Source organism: Camarhynchus parvulus, chromosome 1 (genome assembly GCF_901933205.1).
Source record: "Camarhynchus parvulus chromosome 1, STF_HiC, whole genome shotgun sequence".
Lineage (NCBI taxonomy): Eukaryota > Metazoa > Chordata > Aves > Passeriformes > Thraupidae > Camarhynchus > Camarhynchus parvulus.
Window position 1 is genome coordinate 72,484,878 of NC_044571.1, and position 23,660 is coordinate 72,508,537.

The window sequence follows — 23,660 nt, forward strand, 5'->3', positions numbered from 1 at the left end:
ACAAGTATTTTTGAGTCATTAAATCAGTATGAGTATTACTGAACTTTTAGGCGAGTACTGTAAAAAGACCTGTTTGTTTACAGGTAAAACAGAAATATTTATTAATTAAAAACACTCCGTAAAGATGGATTCATTTGTGTTTGATCACATAACTATTCGGGAGTTTAGACTGCTGCATCTGATAAATGAAACTTGGGATGTTTAATCTTTATTATGCAAAAATGTACAGCATTGTTACCTTGAACTTATTTATCCCTTTGATGTTATAAAAACCATTATTGTAATGGTTTTTGTAATCTTTCCTTGCACTGTTTTTGATCAATGGAAACTTTTAAACTTTAACATTTTTATTTTCAGGGAGTAAATGGGAATGTTTTAAGTTCTAAGAATGATAGGTTGACCATGAAAACTATGTTTACTTTCAGAGAGAACAGGAAATGAGAATGGGTGATATGGGTCCTCGTGGAGCAATAAACATGGGAGGTAGGGATCTGAAGGAAAAAGGCTTCTGTAATGTAAATTTTTTTTCTTTGGGACTGTACATATTACTCAAGCACTATTAATTACTGACAACTGGTAAAAAAGGAGTAAGCAATATCAGGAAATAAAAAAACCCCAACGTATTTATTGTTTTCAAGCAGCTTTCCCCCTCTACCCTTGGTGTATCCTTCTTTTACTGCTTTGACTATATACATGGCAAAAAAATGACGTGCAAGTTAAGAGAAACAAAAATCAGGGACAAATGATGCTCTGGGAGTGACCTGATACAAAAGGGGAATTTTATGTTAAAAAAATATTTGGCATTATTTTGGAGGGATTACCTATTCAAAGAAATTATGACTGTAATTGCATGCAGTGAAATGATGTAAAGGTTAAAATTGGCAAGTTCTTCTTGATGTACTTGGTGTGGTACATGAATAATGTGCTTGGTGTTCTACCAATTTCCTCTGAGTCTCTTATTTGCAAATATTCTGTTAGCTCTTGCAGCTTAAAATACTGTCACTGCTAAAATCTATTACTGTGTAATCTACTACTAAAAACTAGTATTGTGTAATAGAAAAGTATAATAATTAGTGCTTGCTCCATGTATGCAGACTGAAACAGTTTGGAATCTTACTTACCCAGAATATCTGCTTTTAAACAAGACTGAAACTTAAAATATTACTTCAAAACCACCAAATCTAAATAAGCTGTGTGAACTGTTAATCTATTGGAAGTGTCATAATGGTAGTTTAAAATAAATTAAGGTGGTAATTAAAAGAAAAGTAATAAAACTATTTTCCCATATATTTTAAAATTGAAAGTGCATACAAAACTCAGTAATTTCAGTTGACATTTTGAGTAATGTGAATTTATAGAGTAAGAAATCTGTTTCAAATTTTGAAACATTCATGATTTCCTTGCATTTATTGAGACACATTTATAGCTGAAAAATAGAAAGAGGCTTGTGCTTTCAGGGATGATGAAAATTATTTACAAATAATTCTGAAGATGGACATTGTGAAGTTAGCTACAAATATTAAACTGAAGCATAAATTGAGACTTAATTTCTTTTTTATAGTTGTACTTTTGCATATGATTGCATCATACTTGAAAATTTCATTTAAGAAGACTTTTTAAAGTCTAAATTTCATTTAGAAGACTTTTAAAATATTGATACTATGCTAGTTGTCCAGATCCACAAAATACACTATGTGCAGATTTAAAGTGTGTATTTACTGCTGTTCTTAACGGTGATTATTGGTCTTGCTTTCTAAGTTTTGTGCTACAACTTGATTTTAAACTTAATACTTTTAGAAATAAATTGTATAATCCCCCAAAAGTTATAGTAACACTGAACTGCTACTTTAAAATATCCATAGAAAATAAGCGTAGCATTTATTTCTGCAGAGGCTGGATTTTAAGTTCACTCATCATAGAGATTTTGGTTTTTTCCCAGCATATTAACTCCATTAGTACAACCAAAATAATTGACCCCAAAACCTTACAGTAGACCTTTAAATAGTTGAACTTTAGTTGTTGACAGTGGCATCCTTTCTTAATATTTCTATTGGAATTGTAATTTTATTTTTAACTTACCTTTACCTGTACCATTTGCAACTTTTTATAATGTGGGACGGAGGGAGCTGGAATATCTCTAATAACTGAAATACCTGAATGATAATTTTCTTAGAAAGCAGAGTACCTCTATGACAGATTTACTAAGTGCTGATTTGTGCAGAACTTGTCATTTTTACAACTTTCTGTGACAATTTCTGAGAGAATATGTATCCCTCATCAAAGCATTTGATTGGATCTGTAGTGCTAAGTGCATATGATAAACTTTAATATGTAAAAAAGGGACTTTTTTGGGGAACCATCTCTGCATTGATGGACTTTCTTGTTGGATGCATTTCAGACATTTAGAGTGGACTTTTTCAGCCCTTCAGTTTTCAGAAAAGGACTTTTTGTTAGTGTCTGCATTGTAGCATGAACACTCATAACTACTTTCCATCTGTTGCTGAGCATGGTCCTGTAAATGAACTCCTCACATCAGTGTCCCACCAAAAAGAAAGGACAATTAAGTGGTTAGCTCTCAGGGTCTGCTTTGGAGATAGGAAGATTTTGGAGGGCCTTTGAGTTACAGCTAATCTATTGTAGTGGCCTCTTGCTGAAAGTATGCAGGGCCCCACTCTCTCCTTGCACTATACTCTGTAGTTTTGCTCCTTTCAGATCTGACTCTGCCTGAAACAGGATCAGAATTCTAGAAGTTTCATAGTATGATTTGCTATCTGCCACCCTGGGTACGTTTGTATGATATGGAGCATGAGAACTTGGTGGCAGTTGGCAGATAAGTGACAGTACCTGTGAGTGGCCACCTGGCTCAGTTTAATTAGGCTGATAAGCAAACCAGTAGGAAGTAATTAAGCATTTAGTTAATGGCACTACTGCATGCACCAAGTGCTGCTAACATCGTAATAGTCCTGCAGAGTGCCTCTGAGAATAAAGGTTTCTCCTTATATTGGCAGTCTAGACTTTTCCTTCTGTATCTAACTGAATGGGTGACAGTAAAAAACCATTTTAGAGCATATGCTCCTGTAATTTTCTTGAATTGTAGTCCAGTCTTCTACCTGCTGCATGAACTGACCATGTGTACGGATAGGTAAGATGCATCCAACATGAGCGTACCTTTGCACTCAATGTTATAGGGAGGGGTCTACGAGTTATTTCATTACTAAGCGCAAAGGCTTCTGCTTTTCAAAATTACAGGATTTCTGTCCCTTGTAGTAAACTTGTTTAGCACTTCTCATGTGCTGCTGTGTAGCATGCATTGTTTTTGGTAAGGAGTTTGTGATTGGCCTAATGTATATATGATCAAATCCAGGTCTTCAATTTTAGCAGCAATATCTTGAGTGCCATGGTTTCACTGAGTGCTGTGACATGGTGTCCTCAAGGCAAATAATTGAGATGTAGTTGTGCATGCCTGCAGATAGTCACAGTACTGTATCTGTGCAAAGTGGCTTCCTTTGAATGATGTGTAGATACATAATTTAAAAAGTGCAGTTGTGGTGAGAAGTGAGAGGGTTTATTTTTAAGATGTAAACAACAGGCTTATTAGTCTAGCAACATGTCAGATTTCTTTATATTATGAAAATGTATACCTAAAGTGTACACTAAATGCCAAAGGTATGCTTTCTTCCATTACTATTTTGGACGCATACTTTGGGCTGAAGAGGATGGATTTTTGTGGGGAAGGGGAGGAATGCATCAACACCAGCCTTGAAGTTGATATTTCATAATAGTAAGGTGTGAGGTAGATAATCAGAGCGTTTTCTTATAGCAACACATGAAAATACAATGAAGGCATTTTTACCTATGTGTTCAGTAGGTTAGTGAGTACTGGCAGAGTGATACTTCTTAGTGTAATATTACAGCTAAATGATCTCCTCAGAATATGTTTTCAAGATTTCCTTCTACCTCTTTGATTCAGACTTTGGGAGGAGATTGTTCTGTCTTTTCAAGTTCTAACAAAACTACTTAGTTTTCTGGTACTTATACCGTAAGAAATTACAACTAAATGCAAGATGTTATTTATTCTATATTGCAAATAATTTATTGTGAAGTTGAGTACCATCTCTGTTATTGCTGTTAGACCTTTAGTCTAATCTACTGTACACTATATCAATTAACATACTACCGGTGGAAGACTTCTTGCAAATGTACATTTCATCTGTTAAGATCCCTAAAGAGCCAAGGTGCCAATATCTGTAAAATCACTTGAGATTTTTGCAAATCTGTGGTGTGCGTACTCCATGTAGATGCAATATGAACGTTTTGGTTCCTGCACAGAAGCTGTACGGCTATATTTAGCTGTAAAGGTTGGGATTTTCAAATACATGAGGCAAATTATGTAATGCAGAATAATAGAGATTATTTAAAATCTGTTTAAAAGCAGATAATTGAGATAAATGTACAGTCTCAAAGAATATATTTTTTCCAAGTATTTGAAGTCTTGTACATTTGGCTTTTTAAATATTGTAAATTGTTTGTTTGTTTTTGTAAAATTAAGATAGGACAGCTCTAAGTTTAGATTGTTTTGCATAGATGCGTTTAGCCCAGCACCTGCTGGTAACCAAGGCCCTCCTCCAATGATGGGTATGAATATGAACAACAGAGGAACTTTACCTGGCCCTGCAATGGGTCCTGGTCCTTCCATGGGACCAGAAGGAGCTGCAAATATGGGAACACCAATGATGCCAGATAATGGAACAGTGGTAATGTATCACAAATTTAATTCCTTTGAATAGCTGTCATGTCTCATGGCCCATTTTTCTTACCAAAGGTATTTTCACGCTGAGTAAGAATTTGTTACAAGTTTTGGATCTGTTAAAACTAATTGATAAAAATTTTTCATGCAAATAATTTACAACTGGAAAGAGAAATTTTTTTTATATTACTGTGAAAATCCTACTTCCCTTAGGGAACAAAAATCTCTAAGTTTAGACTTTTACTGTTCTTTTCTTTAGTAAAACTAAATTCTGTGAATTAGCTTGTTGGGATTTTTGATGAACAGTTAAATGTTGGAAGGTGCAAAGTGTGAAGATATCTTTGTGTAAACTATTTAATTTTTTAAAGAGACTTTAGTGTTCTTTGTATTTCTTTTCTAACACTGTTAAACGCATGAGATTGACAGTAATTGTACCACTTAGAAAATTGGTAGCCAACAGCTATTGATAACTCTTATCAATACAGGAAAAATAATATTGCCCAATTGCCTCGGGTAATAGGGAATGTCTTTTATATGTCTGGGATTTATAATCAAGAGCAGATAGGCCATTAGATGCAGTTAAAGCACTAGCCATTCTTGCTTTATTCTCATAGCCAGTCACTTTTCCTAGCTGTAATGTCTTATGTAGAGAAACAACTATATAATTTGAAATCTGACTTTTGCATATTTTTCAGTACTGTTCTGATACTAGATTGGTGGTGGTGTGATATAATGGAATACATAGTATTAACTGTTAGTCTGTTACAATTTTGTTGGAACACAGAAGCATTTTGTAGCTGTGTTTTTTTAGATATACCTTCTCAACAGTATCTGTCTGTGATTGAGCAATCTGTATAATGAAGTTAGAACAAAATCCTTTGTTCCATAGAAGAAAATGAGATTTCTATTTTGCACAAAATACATTGTGGGTCTGGTCTTTATCAGATAAAAAGGAGAGGGTCTTATTTCACATCGTATGAGCCAGCTCATTTTATCAGTTGTGCCATTACTCACAAAATGGGAGAGCATGCTATTCACAAAATACTGAATTTGGAAATGCTTTTGCTGGAGACCGCTGTGTTACTGGTCACATTGAGAACCATCTTGTGATGGTTCTTGTGATTATATAGACACTGAAAAAGAGGTGTATGGAAAAGAACATGGTATTATAAATCACAGTATCTAACTTAAACTGTTGTTTTTCTACAAAAAGTCATTCCAGGTATGGAAATGTAGGAAATAACCTGACACTTCAAAATGCATGTTTAAAAAAATTCTTTTTCCTTTCATTTTCTTATGCATGCTTCTGAAGGATAAATTAGATTTTAGTGTTTTCTTCATTTTGGTCTTTGAAAGTTTTTAACTTGGGAGGTCAGGCCCCTACACAAAGGCATAGCCTTATTGTATTATCGCTGTTGTTAGAAAGACACTTAAAGATAGATCCTTTTAGGGCTATCTACTAAAACACTGTAACAGTTATTTGCCAATGAGGGAAACGAAGAATATGCTTTATAAATTACAAATTTAATGTTTTTGATTGGATATTTTTCTGAAGCCTTGAAGGGAAAGTTGAAATCTCCCTTTTGTTTCACTGCAGTCTTTTGAAACCTGGATTGTCTTTGAACGTAACATTTTAAAAGTAGCTTCCCCCACTTACTAATGTAGGTAGTTAATTACAGCAGTTTTTTTGTTGGCTGGGAAGAGAGGTCCTTATTGGAAAGAGGACTTGACTTTTTGTCCAAAAGTCAAATGGTAAAAGGGCTCAGGGGTATGGAATAACTTACTTGCTGAATTTCATGTCTATTGCTAACAAACTGGCATGCATTAAGATAATTTTAAAACAGTTTTTACCCAGTGCTACAGATTTAAAGGTGCTTTAGCTCAGTAGTAGATCTTTATGCAGCTCTTTGAAGTAACCATTCTCATACACAATATTACACTTGAAATAATGCACATATATACAACCATGATCTGGGCTGCGTGTACTTTTATCTATATAGATAAAATGCTGGGGTTTTACTGATGTATGCATATATATATATATTAGCTGACTCCAGAGCTGATGAGCTCTACTACTGCTACTGGAGTTAGGCTTTCAGAGGAATTCTTTTCTGATTGAGGCATATAAATAAAGTGCCGGTCTTAGTGTCCTCATTGAACTCTGAATACTTGGGGAGTTGATGTAATCGCTGTACAGAAGGAATTTATTCTGAAAGCATAACTGTCCTTAACTGGTGAATGATGACTTATTTGCACATCTGATTGTACCATGTATCTATGCTTTTAACGGTTTATGTTGAGTTTAAATTTCTCCATGTGGGGTTCTATTTTTAAACACTTATATACTGAACTGTAATTACTCAGATGGATTTTTTTTTACTTTAAATTAAGCAAATAAATCTGTATAAGGATATATACCCTTATTAATCATAGAGCCAAGGAAAGTAAATATGGAATATTAGTTGGATTTTTATCTCACACTGCTATTTCAGAATGAACCTTAGTTACATGAGTTTTTTAATAAACTAGGAATAGTCCAAAATTATGCATTTTGTCACTAATGTAGTTTTGTTTAGACAGAATTTCAGAATTTTAAAAGCCTTAACTAAAGATCTCTTAAGTGCCATACAAAAGGCTAACTCTAGGTTGCATGGACTTGAAATATCCATATGTATGTGGGTATAGAAGTCTTAAGGCTATTAAAAGAATAAATGCAATGTCTAGAAATACAAAAGCTCTTTCCTCCCCTCCTAGTTTGACAATGTTCTTCGGTCTAATTTATTTAAGGGAGAAGCTTTGTAGTTGGTATGTAAGGCACAGTAGGGCTCAGATCTAAAACTGTTTCCTGTCTCCTCTGTTACATAGAGAATATGTATTGCTTCTGATGTGCCTGTAAGGATGAAGTTACATTCAGCACCAGAGTCGGTCTTAAGTATTGTTTTTTAATTTTAAATTTACTTTACAAAGTTGGAGCATAACATTAGCACTCTTTAATTTCCAGCTCTTTTTCCATAATAACTAATTGAATTGCTCCTTTCTTCCTTCTATGTGTGATCCTGATTCTGCTGGACTATCTGCTGAACTCCATGACAACATCACTTGTGGTTTTTGTTGTAACTCACATTTGACATGTTCCAAATGGACTTGTGCTAGCATAATGAGAGATTCCCTCAAGGAGGCCCATCCCAGATGGGTTCATCTCTGGTTAGTAGAACGGGCTCTGAAACTCCTCAGCCTCCAATGAGTGGTGTAGGTGCCGTGAGTGGTGGACCTGGTGGCTTTGGTAGAGGAAACCCAGGGGGCAACTTTGAAGGACCTAACAAGCGTCGCAGATACTAAACCTTAATTCATTCCTTACTGTTTTAGAAATTCCAGTAAAATTATACAGTGATATGCCTTTATAATTTTAGCTGTTATCTGGAAACGGTTCTATTGTTATTGTAGTCTTTAAAACAGTTTCTTTTGTAAAACTTTTTTTGTATTCAGTCATAGGCTTTGTAGTATAGAGCAGAAACGATGCGGATCATTATGTAAGGCAATGTGTTTGTGACTCTAGCAAAATGCAATGTGTGACTATGCTGTAAAACGTGTGGTTATCTGATTACAATAAAACAAAAATCACTGGAAAGGATTTTGGGAATGTTATTACTAATACTGAGTAAGAATAATTTTATGCTTTATTTTAAGTGGCATCATTTTCATTTTTATGTAGTTTCTACTATGTGTCAAGAAAGTTCCATTCTTAATAGTGTTTAGCTGAACTGCATGGTGCAGTACATACTATGGAAAACTTAAAACACAACTGCTTTTGTTTTGACTTTCAAAGAGCATAACATTTTATACAAAGTGTTCTCAAAGATGGTGTGTCCTTGCATCTCAATCCACCATTGCAAACTTAGTCGCAGTAGGCTTATCAGCAGAGGTTATCTGTCAGACAAATGATTAGAAAATTTAACTTGGGGAGGGAAAAAACCAACTTCGGAAAGGAATCTCTATGTATGCTTTATTCATACAGTATGAGTGAATTTACCTCAACCATATCTATAGAGGAGAAAATTGGTTGTGACGTCTGTGTGTTCTGCTGGATGGCTGAAGTATCTCTCATTGCAAGGAAGGAGACATTTCTGCACGGTGGTCAAAAGCTTTCCTCTGTGTTTGCACATCATTATTAATAAGTATACATTTTCCCTAGTGGTTGGTTTGAATAAAAACATGTCTGTTATCAGTGAGCAGCTGTTTAATTAGGAAGCAAATACATGTTTTCCAGCGAAAATAAGTGTTCACTTGTAGTTGAGTAATACACATTTGGAAGGATTGCACATGAGTATTCTTCAGAAAGGTTTTACAGAACAAGGAATTTGGAAAATCCTATTTATGGCACAACTCAGGGTAGGTTTGCTGATTGAGTTTTAAGATAAAACTGGTAGTAAAGCTATTAGGAAGCTTATTATGATTTTGTTTTGTCAGTCTTGGAAGATGATGGAAAAGACCTATTGGTTCTATTCCTGTAATGGCAAATAAGTAGGGATATTGGTTGGTTACAATTACTCTTTTTCCTGGGCAAAATAGTTGTAAAATAGTAGTGATCTTTTTTATCAGGTCACGTACATTTTCAGAGGTAGACATAACTAAATTTTATCTGCATGAATTGTGATGCTATATGGGTTAAAAACTGATTTGAAATAACCTGGTGCCCTAATAACATCCAGATAGTATATACATTCCTCAGCATGGGATGCAAGCAGCAGAGAGAGCTTGTGTGTTATTTGTTAATGTGACAGTGATTGGCTTGGTGGATTGAATTTTGAGCAAATGGTTAACAAGAAAATTGCGATATTGCTGGCATTTTGGAAATACACTGTTACTTAAATTGCCCGTGTATATGGCTTAAGGTACTGTTTTCATACAATTCAGGAGTTACCTTAGTGTTACTAAGTATGTAGGTCCTCACTTGTGACATCTGTACCTGCTAAGCATTTTCCTTTATATTGTCTTTAATATTGCTGTTTTTTGCTTGACTTAACACATGCCACACTTCGTAATGCAATACTGAGTTACCTTTAGTATGGAATACTCTTTCTCCTTTGTATATGTATCGCATTATAGCACTCATTCTTAAAGTAAACCTCAACCAAACTGCAAATGGTTTTCCTTTACACACTAAAAGGTCCTAAACATCAAGATTTGGGAAAATTACTGTTTTTTCACTGCTATAAACTAGTGCTTGCATATAGCAACTAGTTAAGCTCTCTGCTCTAGTGTCCTTTATGCAGTTGAAAATGCAGATTACATTGGTATCTAGTAAGGTGTCTAAATATGAGATTACTTTTTTCTAATATTTCCTACCCTTGTACGTGACCTTTTTTAGGGGATTAGGGAAGTATAGGTGAATTGGTAGTTCTCAACTGTAAAGCTGTACAGGGAACATGTTTTAAGTACAAATTAAACTGCATTCAAAAGGTTGGTTAATTTTCTTCAAAGGAAAAGGCTGTGTTCTTCAGGCTTTTAGCTAGCTCCTGTGTATTTTTTTAGCTATGTAAACCCTCCTCCTTATAATATTTGAGTATGTTTCAGAAGAACATTAAGTACACTGAATCTTCAGAAGTTGTTAATACTTTCTGTGCCAGCTTCATGCTGTTTTAAGTGCATGCTTGTTGCACTGTGGTTTTGGTAGCAAGTAGAGATATGCATGTATTTGAAAGTTATTTTAGATTTTATTTAACATTAGTGATTGTCACTCCACAGTTGTGACCTGCCCTTCCTGTAAACCTCTGACTTGGATGGTTCTGCTGCATGGTAGCAGTGGATTTGTCAGCTGTCCTTACTGCAGAAAATAATTTAATCTATTTTTAAATGTCTGTGAACGAAGTCCTAACAAATCAATACTGAAATATATTTTTGGACAGATTGTAAGGAGTTAATGAAGAATGCCTTTTGTAGCTGATGACATGCTGCTATGTTAAGCTCTTAAAAGTTTTCTTTGGGCTGCTTGGCTTAACTCTAAAGGCAGTACTTCTCATTTTGCCAAATGTGGTAGAAACTGATCCTAGCTATAAAATAAACACGTAATTTTATTGAAAAAGGAATGGTCACAAATTGTTTCTTTAAAATGTGTAGATGTGGCCAACCAGTATTTTTGTGTGAAGGTTCTGCCCTTCTCCTAAAGTGATAAATTTTTCTTGATCCTCGTCTGGTGGAGCAGTTTATCATTTTTTCTGTGTACACAGGTACTCAAGTTTTTAACTACATTCGCGTTGTTTAACTGGAAAGTACAGTGAAGTCCTGACACTCTGCTATATGCTATGCTAAAACAAGTAGGCTTGGAATATATGCGCATCTGCCAACTACAGTGCACTTACTTTTATAATGTACTTACTGAGCTTTTACATTATTCCTGAAGTTTCATATTCCTAAACTACCAAATTTTCCAGTGAGATACAATTTTGGTACTTAAAGATAACAAAGCTTTACTATTCCATTTAAGTTATACACTGTTCTGACCAATGTGCTCATTAGATAAAGCACATTGATATCTTGGGAAACTTTGTGGTGATCCTGATGTACTTTACTGTATTAATTTCCTAAGAAAATCACAAATTACTGTGGGTTACCTGGAATGAAAATTCCTGACTTGCAGTTCTTTTATTTGTTGTCCATGGTTTTTTTATGCAGTTGTACATAAAGATATAATAAGCTGGAGATTCTTACTAGAGTAAAATTTAAAATAGATGGCAAGAAGACAGTATGAACTAAATAATTAAATTTTAAACATAAGCCAGTAGGATTTTATAGTATGAATTTATTGAGGAGCATTCTGATATAAAGTATGCCGCCGTATTCACCAAATTCATTTCCCTCTTTTCCGCTCTTGATTTCAGATATAGAATAATTTGTCATTACAAATACTTTGAAAGATACTACAAACACAGTGGCATTTATGAACTGTGTCTTGCTAAACAGTTGCCATCTCTCTTGAGATAACTTGGCTCAAAAATGCTGAAATAACCAATCTAAAGGCAGATTCTCAAATGAAAACCAAAACCCCATAGGCCTTTTTGAAGGGAGAAAATATGATTGGAGGTGAGATGTTCAGCAATTATCTGGTGTGCTCTGATGGCATGAAGTTCATTTTACTTTAGTATGTTGCAGAAACAAATTTTTGGTACTTCCTAATTTATCTATTGTTTATAAGAAGTTGGATCATGATTTTTCCCTTCCTAAGTCAAACTACAGCATAATTGAACCACTAAATTAGCACAGAATGCCAGGTGGCAACTAGAGTCAGTTTATGTTGGACCACAGATGTGAATGGGGTTCTAAATCCCATTTCTGAATCTTGAAGTGTTGCATATCCATGGGTCATTTTAGAGTCTGCATGCAACTTTTTTTCTTAGCTTGTGCCTGTGGCCAGGAGTGGGGGACTTCAGAGAGCACATACTTCCAATGCAATTTGTCTTCTCAGGAGCCCTCAAATTATTAATATGGACACTGTGCTGTTACTAAGATGCTTATTTTGGAGTTTGGTGCTTTCCTTGGGCTGTTAGCTCAATCCTAGCATGAGGGAATATTGGACCAAACTTTCCTGACTCATCAGTGGTAAGGAGGGAGTGAGTGTGACCTATGGGAAATGCAAATCCGATACTTTAGATTATTGGATATTCAGTGCTAGTTTGGTGGCAGATGTTGAACTGTAGTAACCTGAAAGCATTTGCTTTCTTAAAAATTCACTTACTGAAATGTAAGAACTTAGTAACAATGAGAGGATTGACTAAAAACTTTGAACACTGAATGTCAGATATAATTTTTCCCATTTGATTGTTTTTATGTTACCTTTTGTTACCTTTCCAGATATACTGTAAAGTAGTTTTAGCAATCTCACCAATTTAGTGTGTTTTGTTGATGGTTTCAGGTGCTTTCCCATAAAGTATTTTAAAAATCATAGCTGTAGGCATTTCAGGTGTGTTTTCACGGTAATCCATGAAATACTGAAGCTAGTTATAAAATTGTCTAAAATATTACTTGTAGAATAAATGAACTGAACATGAAATTTTCATGAAAACTATTTTTTATTATTTTAAATGCATGGAAACAAACCCTCATTGTGTTAATTTTCAGTGGGATAGATTTTAATAGGTCTTTTCCATCTTGAACTTCCTTAAGATATTCTGAAAGTTAATATAATTGAAATTTGGAGGGTATCCTTATTAATGACCTCAGCCTGACTCTTAAAAGCAGTATGAGAAGTTTCTTCTGTTTGGAACAGCAGCCCTTTTTTCCTAATTAAAGGAGCTATTCAGAAAACCATTCAGAGATAAGCACAACATACTTACAGGTAAAACTATTTAAAAAACCCTCTGCTCTAATGTAAAGATTATTGTACACACAAATCACATTGAAAGAAAAAAAGCAACTTTGTAAATGTGGGTAAAAACTCAAGTGATTTGTATGTGGTCCCTTGAGTGGAGAATAAAATGCTCATAATAAGAGGTATGAGATTCAAAAGGAACTGGAGTGTGTTACTACATACACATGTGGATAAGGTTTTTCCATTTGTTTGGGTAAATGATTTGTCTAGAACTTCCATTGTTCCTAGATTTACTAGTGTGCTTTTATGTCTCAATTTCTAGAGTAAAGCATAGCTGTATAATTTGATTGAATTTACATGCTGACTGTATGCGGGACATTAAGTGCTTGACTTGAAAGAATTGCAGTGAGAATAAAGATGCTGTTCTTGACTTTAAGTAAAAACTGCATAGATCCTTGAACAGGAATAAGTGTGAAGGGTCCTGTATGTAAATTGAACAAAAAAATGGGAGAGAGGGAATAAAGTAACGTAATAAAAGTGAGAAAAGTGTGGTTTAATTTTATATCTACAGCAGATTCACAGAAATAACTTTAAGTCTTGTTCTACATGAAAACCACAATGCAACTAATTTTTAATAGAAGAGGTGGATATACCAGTTACATTCATGTCTTGGATTTTTTGGAACTGAATTTAGTTTTGTGCAGATGGCCAAAGAATAGCAGAAAAACTGAAATGAACTAATGTTTTAAAAATATTTTGGAATTCTTGGGTTGTATAGGGAGATCGCTGCAATTGGATGTATCTCTTCTGTGTTGTTTTTATGAAGTTGCTGTGTAGGACTTCATTTTGTGGCTGAATACAGCAACCATATACAGCGCACACACACCATGTAAGTATGTAACAGCTGATTTTAAGGTTGTTAGCCTCTCATCAAACTAGTGAGAATCCAGTCTTAAACCTGAGTGCATCATAGACAGAGAAGCACGAAACAGAAGACCACGGTAAAGGAAAATAAAATAGTACATATCTGTTAGTAGTAATGGGATGAGATTAAGGTATTTTCATTAATTTTTTGCCTTAATTCACCGTAATGAATTGTTTTGTGTGTGATAGAGAAATGAGTTTTATCAGTCAAAGATAAAGAAAGAACGAAAAAAATCCCCAACAAAACACCTCTCGCGAAGAAATCCCCAAACCCTAAATACCTCAGTGTACAATCCAATCCCTAGCAAAATGTGTTTTCCCACTTTAAATAAAAATGTGTACTTAAGCAAGGTAGAAGAGAAAATAAATCTAAAAAGATGTAAAAAACAAAAGAGTTTACTGTAATTCTTTTTTGCATCTGTTAGCTCTTGATGTTCTGGTCATTTTGAAGTGTTGTTTTTTTTTTAAAAAAAAGAGTTCCATTACTGTTCATTATTTGTTATAAAAGAATTTATTCTACTAAATTTATTTATTGTTACTAAGTTTTCAATATTTTTATGTAGTGTAAAATTGCATGAAAAAACACTGCATAAACCAGCTATTGCAGTACTGTCTTTGAACTGCTAGCTGAATTGGTCTTCCAGGCTGCTTACAAATGTTTTAAATATTTGTATGCTAATGGAAATTTGAAATATTTGTGTGCATATTTAAAATAATCCAGTACATGCCTTGCTGCAGATACAAATAGCCTTTTGCCCTCCTTGCTGCTTGGTCCTGCTCCCTCTGTGTCCCCAGGCAGGAGACACAGGTAAAGGCAGGTAAGGGAGATTCTGTGAGAATTACTGATTCTGCTCATTTCAGTGTGGAAGGAAAGAAGAGCAGAGGGAGAGTAGAGCAAGACTCTTCTTACCTGTGCATACATAGGGTAATTTGTGCTGCAGACACAGAATGTAGTTCAATAAATGTTCTCATTAAGTGAGTTTGGAAGAAATACATAGCCTAGAACAAATGGGTAAGAAGTGTGTTGAGGGCTTTAGATGTCTGAATAACATGGTTATGGTTTACATTCTTGGTGAAAGTTGGGCCAAGAGGGCGAGTATTTCAAGTGGTGAAAAAAAAAGTCCACTAAAATGTTGAGCCAAATTTTATGTGAGCTTGATCTGTCTATTCATTTTCTGCAGTTACCAAGAAGGTTACTTGCAAGCCAGTAAAAAAATGGAAAATAGTGTTCTTCATGATTTCTCCAGGAGAGATAATATACACAGTTGCTTTAAAAAGAAGCAAGACTATTCACATGTATTTTTCTTGGAAGAAAATATAAAAACTGCCATTACAAAGATGGGGAAAACAGTCTTTTAAAATGCTAACATTCTTCATTCTTTGACATGATAGCCTTGTGTTGTTCCATGTATTATGTTCTGCTTTTAAGGGAGAGAGCATGTGCAAGGTAAGCCGCAGCTGCAGTTTTAATCAACTTCAAATGAAAAGCTTTTCCCAGAAGACACACCTGTAATAATGAAACAGTAGTTAATCTTCAGTTTTGTTTCAGTGTGGAACACTGTGTTTCTAGAACTTAGCATTATACCAGTTCCAGTTCCACATCTGACATTTTCAGAACCAGAGCTGTGCCAAATCATACAAATAAAGTTTTTGCCTTAGTGTGTGAACAGTGCAATTACTGCAATTCAAAAACTGAATGTTCAAGAGTTTTGGAAGAAAATGTATGGAAGAATTGTCATCTATTGAATTGCTGGTTTAAAGGTGAAAATTGTCAACTTGGCAGCAGGGATGGCTTTACTTCTAACATTTTTTTATGCTATGTGTCAGTTTATTACTGCCATGTAACTAAACTTTGTGTAGTTTTTGTAATACCACTTCATGCATGTTTGACATTTTTCTTGCATCACACTTGCATAATTTCATATATTATTCACTCTGATTAATACAACTTTCTGTAGATGGGGGTTACCAGAGCATTTGTTTAGTATTATATAACTTGTTTAGGAGGGTTTTTCATTGATAAGCTTGTTTTCTGTCTTGTGTTTACTCTGGATGTTCTGAGCAAAATGCACTTTTTTATTTGGAGAAAAAGTAGCAAGTGATGAAAAAGTGGTTATTAGGAAAGTAAATGGAAGTACTGGATGCTTCTGTTTCTAAAATGACAGCTGACTCAGGGGAAGAAAATCACTTGGTATACTTTCTGCATGATTATTCTAGACTTTTCGCTGCTTACAGCACACTTAAGGATCGTTATTCAAGGTTACAGACAAAATGTTTAATTTCTGTTAGGTTTTAATCCTAACTGTGTTTACAAGACAGTAAATTAAACACAAACGTCTCAATGTTTGCTCTGAATAATACTCTTAACTCCCCAAGTTGTATTAAACATAGGGAAAAATAATTTGTTTGAGTTTCGTAATTTTTAAGTACAGAATTAGCCAGTCCCCTGGGGGTGCAGTGAGGGTGGCGGAAGCACAGATTTGTGGAGAAATCATACTCTTGTTTTCAATTGCGTTATGTTCCTGGGCATGCATTTTTTACTCTTTACATTGGGCCCATTTGTTACAGAGACGTAAAAAGAAATATCATTTATCATATTTCATCCAGTTATAAGTTCATTGCTACATTGTAAAAATCAGAATTGGTTAGTTTAGGCACATTTACTTTACTGGAGATTATGGCATGTAGTATAGATATCAGAAATAGGGTAATTCAAGTGTTGGTAGTTACTGATGATACGTTGTTGTGCCTTTAAGCCTGGTTGGATAAAAGCTGATACATATTGAAACTAACAATATCTTAAGACTTGGTGCCCAGAACCTTGATGCTGAATTTGCATTTCTGCTTTATTGCTGTGATAAAAACAAAATACTCACAGGTTTGAAAGTTTACATCTAGATATATGGAGGAGGGTAAAGGATTGATTGTTGTATGTTGTTTGGTTTTGAGGTCTTGTGTGGGAAAACTGGTATTGCAGAATCTTCTTTATATGATTGCTTAAAAATCTACTCGTTTTTTTTTAACTGTCTTATATATTTAAAACTGCCCAGTGTGAAGGAAGCCAAATGATGTATCTTTAAAGAATGTGGGAAAGCAATTTCACTAGAGGTCTTGCTTGAGCTCTAAATCATTTACTGGTTTGACACTGAGGACTTAACTCTAACCTTACACTACAATTATATTGAAAATTGTGCAAGCTTCTGCCAAGCTTTAGAAGTGATGTGAGGATGTAAGGTGACATACTCACTGTAGGATTGGGCCAAATTATTGATATTTGATGCTTGTCACTGGCCTGCTCTGGTTATCCTAATCCATTCCTTTTAGGATTTTGTTTCCTTTTCTGTACTCTAGGTTTTCTTTAGTTGTAAAAGGCTTTTGTTTTCCTGATAATGTGGAAGATATGAGCTGTATGAAACTTTATTTGGGGGTTCTAACACTAAACTTGATGGAAATAGTTAAAAGCAAGGGAAAGCTGTCAGATGCACAGTAAAAACCAGTTCTATGATTTGACAAGTTGTTACATACCTCTTCATATGTGTTAGTATATATCATGTATGTTTTCTTAACCTGTTGTGCCTTTAAGAAGGATATAGGTCTCTTTCTAAGGGGGGCAAAAAATTTTGTTCTGGATTAATTTCATTTCATTGTTTCTCTTTTGTGTAATTATGCAGTAATGAAGTGACAGAGAGTACATGAGAACTTAATAGATAGTTACTCTTTCTGAACTCACAGATATGTGCAAATACTTATACAGAAAAGTAAAATTAGATAAGTGATCTTCATGGATTTACAGATGGTGGAGATAATATTGTGGAAGAGCAGGAAAACATGGTTTTATCTCATCTTTCACTTTGCAGCTTTTAATAACTTAGGAACTACCACAGAATTAAAGACCCCAAATATGACTCTTATAAACTTCATCTAAAATTCTTAAATGGTGTTTCAGAGTTCTGCTATAAACAAAACTAATTCAGTGTAAACATTCAAATAAAATACATGCTTTAATGGAAAATGTAATTCTGAAAGCCTGTGTTTTATTAAGGTAAGAACAGCAATGTTATTGGGGAGTTAGGTATATTTTCTTGTATCTTTAATTTTTGACTACATAACCTTAAAGGAATAGAGGTGAAATTAATGACATGCAGGAAAAGGCTAAATATACAGGACAAAATTTCCTGGAAAAGGACTGAAGTTCAAATATGTGTAACTTAAGTACCAGTGCTTCCAGTAGAGGATTTCTGTCATAAGTTCAGAAAGCTTCTGCTTTGAAACAGGTGCTGCTGAATCTGGTCCTGCTCTTATGGCAGGAAAATGTCATCTTTACCTTGATTGTGAGAAACCAAGAATAGGATTATCAGGATTTAAGTTTATGAAGAACCTAGTTATCTTGCCACAGTGATAAATTTGAATGGCTGAAGAGTCAGCATCTTGGGTAAGTTTGTCTGCTTGGTATATGTACAGCTGCATGATTTTCACAGCCTTCCCAGGATTTGGAATATGGTAGTGCCTTTGGTTGTTTCAGCAGTTGCTTCATGTGCCTCAGTTAATGAAGTTTATTTATGGCTCCTCAGATGCTTTTTAAAGTTATCTTTTCTGCTTAGCAAATTCTCTCAGGTAGTGACAGCTACCGCAGTTGTGGATTGAAAGTGGTGCCATCATGGGGTGCTTAAACCAGCATTTGCTCCTATCAGCTGCAGTCAGCTTAGTTTATACCTGTTCAGTCATTACAGTGCACTTCCAAATACTACTTTTCATTAATGAAAGTTGTGTTTTCAATGAGGTATTGATCTCAGCAAGTTTGATTAGAGACTTAAGAAAATAGAGAAAATACAGACTAGTTACACTTGTACTGTCAATGAGACAAATTCCTTTAATAATTCCAGGTGTGTTTACAGAAAATTAATCTCTTGGATGGTTCTAATTCCCTAAGTTTGTAATAAAGGTACTTGGATTTTGTTCTACCTCTGTTTTCTGAGGTTCATCTTTAAACTGTTTGGACATCTGCATTTATTTTAGCTTTCACAACTTGATGTAAACTAGAGTCCTTCAAACTTTATGCATAAATATACCCTGTCAGGGCATACTCATCAGTCAGGTGCTGATCAGATGCAAGATTTTTCAGAGTCCAGAATGAAAGTAAGTGTAAAAGTTGTTAAATAAGATGAAAGTAAGTTCGAGAAGACCAGAACAAGACTGAGCAGAATAGGAGAGCAAACTGCTTTGAAGGTGGTCTGTAAAAAGTAGTGCAAAAGAATCTGGTAACAAGTACATGTTCTGTTAATCTTTCAAAGAAATGGATGCATCAGAAAGCAGAACTTCAGTTTGAAATGCAGAGTTCTTTGGAGAAGCTGCTGCTTGCTTAAGCGGATGCTTTCAAGATGTTGCAAGTAATGTTTGTAGTGTATTAGAATGGATGGTTTTTACTTGTTTACATCAAAAGTTGCAAACAGGTAACTGAAGTAACAGCTTTTATATTTTTGTCCTGTGTGTGTAACCATTTTCTCATTAATGTGTTGATATTTACAAACTTGGCACCCAAGATAATTTTGATAGCTTGTTTGTAAATTAGTATTTTTAATGTGAGAATTATAGTGCAAGCTTGCATCTTGAAATCTGAATGAGCTATGATGTAAAACAGTACCAGCAATCACTCTGATTAAAAATACTTAGTTTTGAATATGATGCCAAGTTACTGATAAGATGATATCAAAAGGGAGTTCCTCACTTCTCGCACTGTGGTCTTGGCCTAGTCCTGTGCAAATGACTGTCATCACTGAGGCCTTTACTTTGGTCTCAGTTGGAGAAAATGGTAACCAACTGGAGTGACTTTATGGGGGGGTATATGGTGGAATGGTTAATAGTATTCCTAACACTCACTAAGATGCCTCATCTGTTACTCAGACTTGAAATTATTTCTAATATAGTGCTTTTCAGTCCTCTGCCACAAGTTAGTAGGTGTTGGCTTTGCTCTGTGTATGACAGCTGAGCTTAAAGCTTTTAAAAAATGTTTGATATTAACTTAGAAAGGGATTTCACTTTGGGTAGGAAGAATAGCTCTTATCTTGCAGGTAGTAGTGACTTCTACTAAAATAAGGAATGCTGTACATAGAATTTACAGCATTCTATGGTACTATAAAGCTGAAATAAATCCTGATAGTGCAGCATCAGGAATATGTCCAGTTGTGCAATGAAAGGACAAAGAAGCAAGTTTGAGTCCCAGCTTGCCAGGCAGAGAGTAGCAAATAGAGAAATTATTTCTTTACTCAACATTGCATTGTGGGTTTTTTCAGAAACAGGTAAGTCTATGTCAGTATATCAATATGGGGTAAAACATTTTCAGGATACCCTGCAGTTTATTAATGCTGTTTGTTGTCTTTGTCTTGAAATACATATTCCATTTCCTGTATTTCAAATCTAATGTAAGATTTTCTCTTTTCTACCAATTATGATTTTATTATGGTGGAAGCCAGAAGTTGATATTCTGCATTTATTATAGAGTAATCTGTGATTGAATTTGTCACCCAGTAGAGTTAGTACAGGAAGGAAATTATTTAATTGCACAAAGAATCACAGATCTTTTGATGGGACCAGAAGCAACAGGTACACACAGGAGCACAGAGGATTACTTCTGAGCATCAGGAAACATTTTTACTGTGAGGGGTGACCAAGCACTGGCACAGGCTGCCCAGGGAGGTTGTGGAGTCTCCATGCTTGGAGATGCCACAAGCCATCTGGATGTGGTCCTGGGCACTGGCTCTAGGTGGCCCTGCCTGAGCCGAGGAGTTGAACCAGATGATCTCTAGAGATCCCTTCTGACATTAACAAGTCCATGATTCTGTCATCTAAGCAAAACTTTGAATTTATTAAACTTTATATGAATAAATTAACAGTTAAACCCTATTAAATCCTTCCTTACTAGGTTTCATTTCAGTGTAGTTGTATGTACTGGATAGTATCGTTAAATTTTATATTTTCAAATGAAGCATGTCAAAGATAAAAGCTCTTGGAGTTGATGTTAATAAAGACTATGTGACCATGTCTTGCCCTGCCCTTCCCCCAGCACAGTCTTATGGCTTCAGAGATTTTAGCCCCACAAAGATAATCAATTCTGCTGTCATTATTTTGGAAGAGGAGGTTAGGACACAGGCCTAACTTGGCACCTGCTGCAAAAATGACAGGTAAGGAACCTTACAGGAGGGAATGGGGAGCATTGTGTGAAGTTCTGTAAAGAATAATGGCAAACACTTCAGAAGCTGTGTATTAGTGAGTTTCACAATTCCTTAGGAGTACTGTTGTTTGTTTTTTTTTTTAATTAGAGAAGATGAGACTGTGCACAGTATAGGAAGTTTTGTGTGAAACTAGATTCCCTCTTAGGTTTTGGAAGATAGAAAACATCCTCAAACTAGTGAGGTCATCACTACTATATATAAGAATTACTCTATAATACAAAGCTTATGCTGATTTTCTGTAGTCTTAAAACTAAGGTACGAGAAAACTGTCTCTTATGTTTTGCATATGCACCTTTTTGCTACTTTAAAACAATTTAAAATATTTTTGAAATAAAAAATGAGTCTTAATAGAGGTATGCCTATTTAAACATCCCAAAAATCTCTTAACGCCTTGCATAAGTTTATATTTGTTTGCATTGTGTGTAGCACAATGGTATCCTAACTTCTGTTAAAGTAGTAGAGCTGTACTGATCCTACTTAACTCTGTGCTAGCTGTGCTGGTTTGATGATATCTTGTTTACAGCAGACTTTTCTAAATCTATGTCTGTGATAGGTGACCTCAGAGTTTCCAGAACCTGGCAGAATTATCTCGTGAAATTTTAACTCTAGCTTCCAGTGCCAAGTGCAGCATTGTCAGATGCTTTTCATTTGTCAGGTTTCTTAAGTTTTCTTTGTGAAGTCACATCTATACATCATTATTTCTAGGTGAAAGAGATGATGAGGGTTAAAGGTTATTCTCTTGTTCGTTCAGCAGTTTTGTACTTTTTAGCTGTTCATGATAAAGTATTACAAAATGCTCAAAACTTCACATCTGTGTAACCTGTCATGTGAGTTCTAAATGGAGAAAATAACACCACTATCTGGTCATTTTTCCAAGTTGCTCAGCATGAATACAGTCATTGAAAGTAAAAATCTAAACATTGAGAAATATTTCTGCTGCTTCAATGACAACATTTGTAAAATGGGTAATAATTATGAAAATTAGTGATGAGCCAGCTATTCTGGTGCTGCAGGTTCCTCAACTTGAAATGGGAGTGTCATAGAGGGGAGGGGGCTGTATTAAAAAATACAGGATTTAGTTGTTGTTTCATAGCAACAATGAATGACTTTAATGACTTGGACTACTGTCTCACAATGCATAAAATTTTGCAAAAAATATAATGGGTGTATATATATATATAAAAAACCCACTTGATGCTATTGTGTCTTGCATCTAGGAATGTAATGACTTGCAAATGAGCAATTTCATTGATTTTATGAAGTGCTTACAAATTTTAGTACCTTTGAATTCAGACTGTGCTGAAGCTGTACAGATGAAAACTTTTGTGTCTTCTGTTTAAATGCTTTCAGACATGCTCATCATTCCCTAAATACTGAAGAAATCATCTAATTTCTATGTGGTGAAGATCTGCAATCCAAGCAAAACAGAAACTAATGTCCCTTGATCGCAGATTGTCACTGGCATGTGTTCATTGCCTGGCCACTAGTAACTGCCACCATTTGTTCTTTTTTGAAATCTGATCCCAGAAGAGGAATATTACTGCATTCACATTCCTCATTCTGTGTAAGATGCTAACTTCAGGTACCCTACACCTCGTAACTTGAAAGTTGTGGAATGGATGTAAAATATTTTTAATGATCTTGCAAAGGAAATTGAATGCCTTGTTGGCTTAGCTCAAGTAGTGTTTTCCCTTTTGTTTCTAGGAACTTAATTCTTCCTTTGAGCTCTAATTTGGTAATTTTTTTCCCCGTTAAATGCTTGCTTGCTTCTACTTCTCTGCAAGTATATGCACCTATTATGAGAACTTGGCAAACAAGATTTGGAAAAATTGTGTTGCAGTTTGTCTCCTATAATCCCTGGCAGCTATGCAGTGATGCCAGGTAACAATTGCTTTTAGTCTCTAATGGTTTCATTGTCCTCATCAGGGACTAGTCATAATTAACATGAGCAGGTTTGGCCAGACTAAAGTTAAAACGAAGAGAAGAATGGGGAGGATAAGATTGCCTGACCATTTAGGAATGTCTAGCACTATATCTTCTGTTAGTATGTCAGCAGCCAACATTGTTATCTGTTACCTTTTGATAGGTAAGCCTGAACAAATGCAAACATGAACACAGCTCTGCGGATCATCTCGGGTTCCCTTTGGAAACCCCAAATAAGTGGCCACAAGGGATTGTGTGTTTTCCTGAGAACAGCTCGGCATTGGAGTTCTTCTTTCTGTGTGCTGGATAGTGGTTCTGCTACTCTCAAAATCATACCTGTGCCCGCTGGTGCAAAATGTCATATGGTCACTTCAGTGGAAGTCAAAATTTACCTGTGCTGCTGTTGTGTGTTGCTAGGTAATTTTTAAAGTAGACCTAAAATAAAGGGGAAACTTAGGGAGGGGGGTTGTTAATCTTAGTTAGAGTAGTCACCAAAATTCCTTTTAATTAAAAAAATGAAAACAAAAAAAAC

The 23,660-nt window shown here is 35.0% G+C and overlaps 1 protein-coding gene across 7 annotated transcripts in view; it reads left to right on the forward strand.

The window, feature by feature from the left end:
* PSPC1 (paraspeckle component 1) overlaps window positions 1–23,660 on the forward strand; it is a 61,580-nt gene that overhangs the window by 27,218 nt on the left and 10,702 nt on the right. Inside the window, exons 7-9 of one of the 7 annotated variants that reach the window (XM_030951001.1) lie at window positions 426–483; window positions 4,585–4,754; window positions 7,901–8,378. The exons of the other annotated variants lie outside the window; for them this stretch is intronic. Coding sequence (XP_030806861.1) covers window positions 426–483; window positions 4,585–4,754; window positions 7,901–8,086 — 414 coding nt within the window. The 3' untranslated portion in view covers window positions 8,087–8,378. Of the gene's footprint in view, window positions 1–425; window positions 484–4,584; window positions 4,755–7,900; window positions 8,379–23,660 lie in introns of those variants that run through there. 7 annotated transcript variants of the gene reach the window in all.